The 7874-nt window shown below is 45.1% G+C and overlaps 3 protein-coding genes across 3 annotated transcripts; 2 read left to right on the top strand and 1 right to left on the bottom strand.

Moving 5' to 3' along the window:
* Window positions 1-1384: 1384 nt before the first annotated feature.
* Window positions 1385-3129, bottom strand: PSV08DRAFT_168193 (uncharacterized protein; the record flags this gene model as incomplete). Its single annotated transcript, XM_014217102.1, has 3 exons — window positions 1385-2081; window positions 2254-3062; window positions 3115-3129. The coding sequence occupies 3 exons, from the start codon at window positions 3127-3129 to the stop codon at window positions 1385-1387; spliced, it is 1521 nt and encodes a 506-aa protein (XP_014072577.1).
* Window positions 3130-5289: 2160 nt separating this feature from the next.
* Window positions 5290-6515, top strand: PSV08DRAFT_406417 (uncharacterized protein; the record flags this gene model as incomplete). The annotated part of the gene is made up of 3 exons (XM_014217103.2): window positions 5290-5458; window positions 5501-5586; window positions 5671-6515. The coding sequence occupies 3 exons, from the start codon at window positions 5290-5292 to the stop codon at window positions 6403-6405; spliced, it is 990 nt and encodes a 329-aa protein (XP_014072578.1). The 3' UTR covers window positions 6406-6515.
* Window positions 6516-6953: 438 nt separating this feature from the next.
* Window positions 6954-7664, top strand: PSV08DRAFT_169234 (peptidase G1; the record flags this gene model as incomplete). Its single annotated transcript, XM_014217104.2, has 1 exon — window positions 6954-7664. The coding sequence occupies one exon, from the start codon at window positions 6954-6956 to the stop codon at window positions 7662-7664; it is 711 nt and encodes a 236-aa protein (XP_014072579.2).
* Between the last annotated feature and the right edge of the window lie 210 nt (window positions 7665-7874).

Genomic DNA, 7874 nt, shown 5'->3' with positions numbered 1-7874 from the left:
CTGCTTGAAAACCCAAAGATTAGTGCCCTAATAGCAGAGAAGCTTCTTGATTGGACTCGGCGTTGGCACAACCTCGTATTTCACCGCGGTACTCTGATCTTCATTGAAGGGTATAGTATTGCCCGTGGATCTCAGCGCAACACACCTTGCGTATTGTGCTTACCTGCCAAAGATTATTCGCAAAAGGTGATGCACATGGTATCTTCTGCCCTTCAGTCTCTCTGTGTGGCTTAGAGCGCGGTTTGGATGGCTGAGGGGGTTCATATTAAGCGTACTTTAGTAATTTTGATCCACGATATAGCTATAGATATAGCTATACCAACCATGTTAGACACTTGCAGGATGTCCCGCTATCAAACCAAAAAGTTGGGTAGCTTTCTGTCCATGATAAAGCACTTGTACATACGTCACAATTCTCGAGAAACTGACCGCCTTATTCACCCAACCTTGATGCAATCGAGTACCTCTGGCAAGTTATAAAGCGCGAGGCGTATTGAATAAATCCAAATATCAGTACTGTCAGAATAACAGAAAGCTGGGCGTAGTTTGAAGCTTGCTTGAACGAGGCCCGGGTAGCTATATTTGATCCCGTTGATCTATATGCCCATCGCCTCCATGCTACACTGCCTTGTAGCCTATAAAATTTAAAGGGGCTATGAAACCACGTAGGTGATACAACACGATTCTCTTGTCTACAATGCTTCGGAATCGTATTTTTGCGCTTTCGTAGCGCTATTAAGCGAACAGATTGCTGTGCCCGCTCGTAGGAAGCCAATGCTTCCAGCAGATCAGCCGACGCAACTTGTGTTGCATTACCAAAATAGAGACATAAGTATCTCATCGAACTCCTAAAAATACCACCACCATGGAGTTTCGATCGAAGCGCTTAATCAATCGATTTGCACGACTCAGAAGGTAAGTTTCTGTATCGCGCAGCTGCAGAGAGGATTTGGTTTTGCAACTAGTGATCTGCTTAGCTACAGTAGTTGACCGTAGTTCCTCCATGTAGTAACCCATGAGACCTATTTGATAATCTCGATTGTCACTAATCGAATGAAAACTGGTCATCCTGTCTATTCATAGCTATGAGATGGTAGATGACTTTTGTGTTTTCCTTCTCTATTAATGCAGGTCTTCCTGCGCTTCCTGCGATTTTTAATGCCAACCGTGCAAGACACCATCGGGAAGGGCTGCCTCCCAGCGGTGGCTCCTTGCTCCTCTTCTTCCTTGCCCGAGGTGCTCACAGGTCGCGTTCTGGCGTTGAGAACGTGACGCCGAATGGTTCGTATTTGTGATCATGAAACTCATAGTGCAAGAATCTTCATGTACATGAGCTTCTATAGGATCTTTCCGCTGCTGAATGAGCATATATTTCGAGTCTCCACTAACGCCATGTTTCTCGGTCCCAGGCTGCCAGAAGAAGCGCAGGTGAAACTATGAGAAATACCCAAGCTATATCTACTTGTAACCCTGCTTTTTCGACAAGGCGAAAGAAGAGAGTAGATACCATAGCGGAAGCAATCTGTGACACGCATATTGCAGCGTTGTGAATTGTCAAGATGGCCGTCGCTCCATCCAGTTCATCGTGAACGCGCGGGAAGCCGAGCGACTCGGTTTCTTCACTCTTGGGACGCCTATTTTCTATCGCCAGATCAATGCCGAGGAGGGCGTACGGGGCCCAGTTGAACATAGCAAAATAGGTACCCATGGATGTAATAAGCAATGCTGCTGCACTATCCACACCGGCAAAGATTGAGACTGCCGCAAACGAGAAAGCACTAGCAACCAGGACAAGGGACCAAGCACGGAACAATAGCGTCCCATACTCCTTGACGTCGCTGTCGTCAACGACTGTCATAGAGACTTCCCGGATGTGTGGATAACATGGTTTTGACTGCCCTTTGAACAACATTTGTAGCATGATTGTCGTTGTAAGGACTGCGCAGTGGAACACAAGAATAGCACCGGCACTCGCTGCCTCCGCCTCCTCATTGTGAGAGGAACGGCCGTGTCTCGCAGCACTTAATGTGTCTGGAGATAGAATTAGCTCAGCTTCCAAGCAGCCAGCTTCTTTTTTCAGGCTATACTAGCGTGATTAATGCGCTGAGGGAATGGAGTGTGTAACATACATGATTGAGATACTACGCTGTAAAACATCATTCTCAACGTTAGCTATCGTATCTCATAAACTGACAAAGGCAATGAAATGAGATGAATACTCCAAGTAGTATAGTAACGAAGCGACTGACGTACCTGCCCATGTAAAACAGCGCGGGAAACCAAGCAAACCATGACAACAACTGGATGCGGCATACTCGACGAGTGATATTAGGCAGTTGTGTTGACAAAATGGCGATTTGGCGTATTCGCGAGGCAAAAGACCGAAACATCCACATGCCTAGCTTCCAACTTTGCCTTTGCTGAGTTGCGTAATAGCGCCGAGCCTCTAGCGTATGTAGAACAAGAAGCGAGGAGAGTGCCGAGCAGCAAAATATCGAAAGAGGTTTGAATGAAGGCGTCGAAAAGAAGGCGATGGAAGTAACAAGAACAGATCCAGTTGCAGAGAACCTCATTACCCATAGACTTGCTGTGGCCTGCTGCTGGGGCTGACAAATGTCCATGAGTAGCGCACGTAAGCTGATATGAAGTGGTTGCATAGCTGCGTTCAATGCATAGACGGCAGAGGCGGCAACGAATTTCGCACCCGATACCGTGGCTGCATCCGATTTGGTATCGAATATTCGCATAAGTAGAAAGCTTATTTCTTGCGCCCATGCAAAGCTCAACAACGCCATCATAACTCCTAAACCTCCCCAGATGATGGAAGACCTTCGGGATCCATCGCCCACTGCGGCTAGTATGACTGGAATAACCAGTCCACTAATAGGCCCCGCCAGTAATGTCAGCGTAATTTCACTGTTTGTGAAACCGATAGCGAGAAGATGGGGCTTTTTTCGTTTGTCAGATATTGCAATGTGATATAGTAGTTTTGGAGAGAGCTGTAAGATCCTAGAGTACGTACTATTCCAAAAGCTTGCTGTATAACCCAAATAACTTGAATCCTAGTTCAATAGTTAGTCACTTAGTGCCTTAACTTTTAATTTCTTAATATACCCAACAAAAGGACATGTAAGTAAAAGTAAACTTCTCCCCGTTAGTTGTCTTCTATAGCCATGTTGGTACTCAAGTGGTTGGTATGGTGGTGAACTCCGAATCGACAGAGTGGTAGATGTTCGATCAAGATCAATCATACTACTCGATCGGCGATGGATGTTTAATGTTCAATGCTGAAGGATGGATGGTATCACAGAATCTTTCAAGACGCGATAGAACAGTGCTGATGTGACACTACAGTGCTTTTAAAGAATATTCCGACTTGAGATATTTAGAGTTAATTTGTGTTAGTAAGCCCTATTGACACTACCTATGAAATGTCTCCATGGCTATCGGAAAGCTATGCAAACAGCCGCGTGAGAACAGCACTCCGGAATCGGGTAACATCTCTTTATGTATACAGGAAAATCCGGTGAGCCGAACCAGCCGATCCAGTACAGCTCCGCGCAGGAAATCTTGCTGACCATGCGCTCGTGCTGGCTGTTTTCATCACATAGGAAGAGATGTCATCAAGACGAACAGGAATTTGGACAGTGCCTAGGGTGTGATCTTTAATCCAACACCCCTAGCTACATCAAAACAAGATAGTCAAAAACGGGAAATGCTTCGGTAAGACAGTTTTTGTGTGATATGGTTATGTAAATTCAGAAGTCTCAGCACGATAGCTCTACAAATCTATCTTTATGCAGCATTTCTCAGTGATTGGGGTAGATTCGACGCAATGGTACAGTACAAGAAACGAACAGTAGATTCATATAAGCAAATACATTCTTTCCAAACGCAGGCTTATTCCATGCTGATATACTTTTGAATTCACGTTATGTATACTACAAAGTTCGTATAGAGCTACAAGATCACTTTTCTTCATCCATACTGTGGTTTTTGACTGCATACAAAGTTCAAATGATCTTAGTAAAATTAGATAGCTAAGATTTATAGTGATCTACTCATATGCACAAAATCAAAAGCGATTTGCCGCGATGTCAAGAAAAATATTCTGCCTACATAACTTGTGTAGTTGGTTTACGAGATAGAGAGCAGAATGGGGAACAATCGATCTGTTGATTCGCTTGACTGAAATTTGATTGATCCGTTGAATTCAATCAATCGAATTGAGGAGTCGCTGGGCCCTCAATCAATTAATCTTCTTCAGCAGAGCTCGATCGATTGAATCGACTGGCTCTTTAAATCAGGCGATGTCTAGCGTAAGTAACAGTTTTATAAGACTCTACAATTACAGGCGATTGTTTGCTCGGGCCCAATGGCTACTGTAGCTGAACTTCAATGAAATTGACCTTGCTCCACACAAGTAGATAGAGGCACCGAACGGGCCAGCGCCGGATCTGCCCAACTACACTACTATAAATTTCAAGCTGTACAAGTCTATTAAGAAGCTGTTGTCACGAGATATCTTAGTATGATAATCTAGCAATATTACCAATCTACTATATGTGTTAATATTTGGCTGGTAGCTTGGTAGGGCGGCCTGAACGCGAGCGTGGTGTTAGCGGTGCTGCTAATCGATTGGCTGGTTACGCATTACCACCGCCGCCACTAGTGATAATATTTCCTGATAATGGCTTGATAAGTCGCTTGAAGGTGGCTTTTTTGTTTACTTGTGAGTTTTTGATAGCTTTTTGAAGTTGTTGTGGGCGGCTTGGCGAGCTATTCGGTGGGTATCTTTCTTAGCTCTAGCTAGTTTTACGTCTGCTCGCGCCCGCCGCTGCGCATCTAGTTCTTGAGCTTTGAGTAGCTTTCTCTCCTTTTTAGCTTAGATTGTGATAGATTTTCGGCGTTGCAACGCCTCCTAATCGCGCTGTTTTTGCTCTAAAATTAATAGCTCTTACTGTTAGTGTGCTTTTGCGTATGGTTGTTGGCCTGCCAGTCTGTCCTGCAGCGCTAATTGCCGAACCTCGTGCCAGCGAGCAGCGGCCAGTTGATTCTTGAATGTGTTAAAATTAAGGTCTACTATACTATCTTGTAAAGAAAGCTTCGATGAAGCTATGTTGAAAGTAGGGTACTAATGCAGATCGCGATTGCGAACTGTGTGACTACTCTGAGTGAGGTGGCCGGAAACCATATGCATAAGCTTAAGGTAGTGGAAATGAATAGCAGTAGTGATAACATGCTACATCCCGCAAATCTTCTAGACAGTATAGGTGTGTGCGCACAGATATGCCATTACATCTACCTTCTAAAGCTATCAACTTAGAGACCATGGCTCAGAAACCAGTTTCGACCCCGATGTTGTCCTCTAGTTGCAAGCATGCTCGCTTCGGATCTGTCCGTACCGAGCATCGTACCGAGCGCTACATCCCGCACCGCACCCAGTCCTCATATGCCGGTAGAAGTGTTTTTATAGTCAAGTATAATCTTTAGGCTTTAGATGTTGGTTCACCAAACCTTTCAAGAACAAAAACGAACGCCACTATGCCGTATCGCGTAGGTCAGAGTCTGCGAGAAATATTCCAGGTTAGTTTGAACAAATACACACCAATTCTTTCGCTACAACCTTCAGAGTCGTGAGTTATGCTGATACAAGTCTCCATGGGTTAGAAAAGGCCACATCAGGCATCATATCGGAGCGTCCCTTCCATCGACACGTGTAACGGATCCCAGGATGAAATAACCAACGGCCAGTGCGGCTGTAGCTCTAAGCGCAGTTCTGAAAATTTGAAAGCTATCGCGGGCTTTTTCGTAGGACTTATTTTTGCAATCAGTTTGGCTGTTGCAGTGCTCTGGTCACAATTAGCGGCAGCTAATACTTCAACATATACCGACGACTTAAAGTCAACATCTATGCTCAATTTTGGCTTACACGCACCCGAAATCTATCTCTCGGACACGATAGATCCTCCACCACTCTTGAACAAAAGCTGTGGAAATTCGGTGGCCGAGGCAAGACAGGCTGGATGTGTGTTCGATATCCTAACAACCGCATGGACACCGGCGGACTGCGTCAACTCTGGAATCACCGAAGAATTCCTCAATATCAGCACAAACGGCGTTTGGCCATATTACCATGACAAAAATGGAAAATTTCCTCAAAAAGACATAGCTATACTCAAGTCTGGAGAGTGGGAGGGCGAGTTGTGGTCAACAATGCGACTACATAGATATCATTGCTTATTTACCTGGAGGCGCATGCACATAGCTTACAACGGCGGACAGCCCGCCGACACAGTTATTCGAGGCCTTCGTCACACCAAGCATTGTGAGAAAATGTTAATGAATGGAGTTGATCCTGATAAGGTGACGGGGGTACAGTCTGTGTATTACAGAAGTTGCTAAGGGTACACGGACAGGTTTGTTCAGAAAGGCGCAAGATTTCGACATCATATGGCTTCAATCGTAAACTCGATAGTGTATATCCCAAAAGATCTATATAGCGTTGATTTTTATTGTTCCATCGGGGAATCAATTATGGCGCTGTTGTGATTACCGGTATTGCGCTATTGACTTCGGCAGACTTTCCGAGTTCGAAGGACAAGCCGGTTCTTCGAATCTCAGAACGTGTCCTCATATCCGACAATCTCCCAGTTAGAAAAAAAAACTTCCTTTAAGTATTCGTAGCACTGCTTGTAGACACCCGATAATTGGTCCATTATCCTCTCGTTTAAAGTATACCAAACCTATCCTTATCTTCTCAAGTGTACTACAACCTGCCCAGACTAGCTCAGAAAGTCACGATGGGCTACATACAGATTCTCTGGACAGGTATCACGTTAGCAGGACTAGTTGTACTCTCCCTCCGGGACATCGGTGGCCAAAATACGAAAAGCTACTCCATCGCGGTCGTGGACGCTCCCAAGGAATTGACTGGAACAGATGACGCACCTATGTTACCAACGATTACTACGGCAGTAACAAAGCCCAAGAAAATACACTACAGCGTGAACTGGGCTGGAGCTGTCAATTCTTCACCTCCATCTGGGCGATTTGCGGCTGTGAAGATGAATCTAACGTTACCCAAAACTCTTGGACCAGATTATTTTCAGCCAAACAATGAATATTACGCGGCTAATGCCTGGCTTGGGATCGATGGATGGTCTCACCGTACCGCTTTGTTACAAGCTGGAATTGTCATGGAAGTAAACAAGAGTATTTCCGAGGAGCTTGTCTTCAGGCCGTGGTACGAATGGTGGCCCAAAGAAGCTATGTTCTTCGATATTCCAATGGGGCCTGGCGATGATATACAAATTGAAGTCGTAATGTTCAACGCAACGTACGGAAAGATCATCTTAGAGAACTTATCCCGAGGGGAATGGGTCGCACGAAAGTTGAAGTCGCCGTACCCTGATGCAGGCCTGGTTGGCAGCAGCGTAGAATGGATCATGGAAGACTTTGCGCTTGCTGTGGGCGGAAATGTACCCTTCGGCAACTTCGGCATGATTCAGTTGAGAGATTGCACTGCATATACAAGCGAAAATGACATGGTTACTCCCGATCCAAGCCAGTCATTTTGGATTCGCCAAAAGAATATTACACGTGCGCGCTCAACAGTCAGTGGCAGCTTGGTTACTATAGAGTACAACCGCCCAAGTATATGAACTAAGATGCAGCAGTCAATGGATAATTTTATACAACTACTGGGTTACTCAGCCCCAAAGTCTGTCGCAAACTATCTCTGCCATGCCTAAATCTGATAATAGAAAGCCTATGTATAAGGAAAGATGGTGGTGTTGCAAAAGCTCACTCAAGCAATGCGCCTACCCCCTCAAGCTAACATTAAGAAGTATATGACTACCTATAACCTGCCA

Source organism: Bipolaris maydis, assembly GCF_028858645.1.
Source record: "Bipolaris maydis strain C4 unplaced genomic scaffold PSV08scaffold_1, whole genome shotgun sequence".
NCBI classification, from domain to species: Eukaryota; Fungi; Ascomycota; class Dothideomycetes; order Pleosporales; family Pleosporaceae; genus Bipolaris; species Bipolaris maydis.
This window is presented reverse-complemented; position numbering and strand designations above follow the sequence as displayed.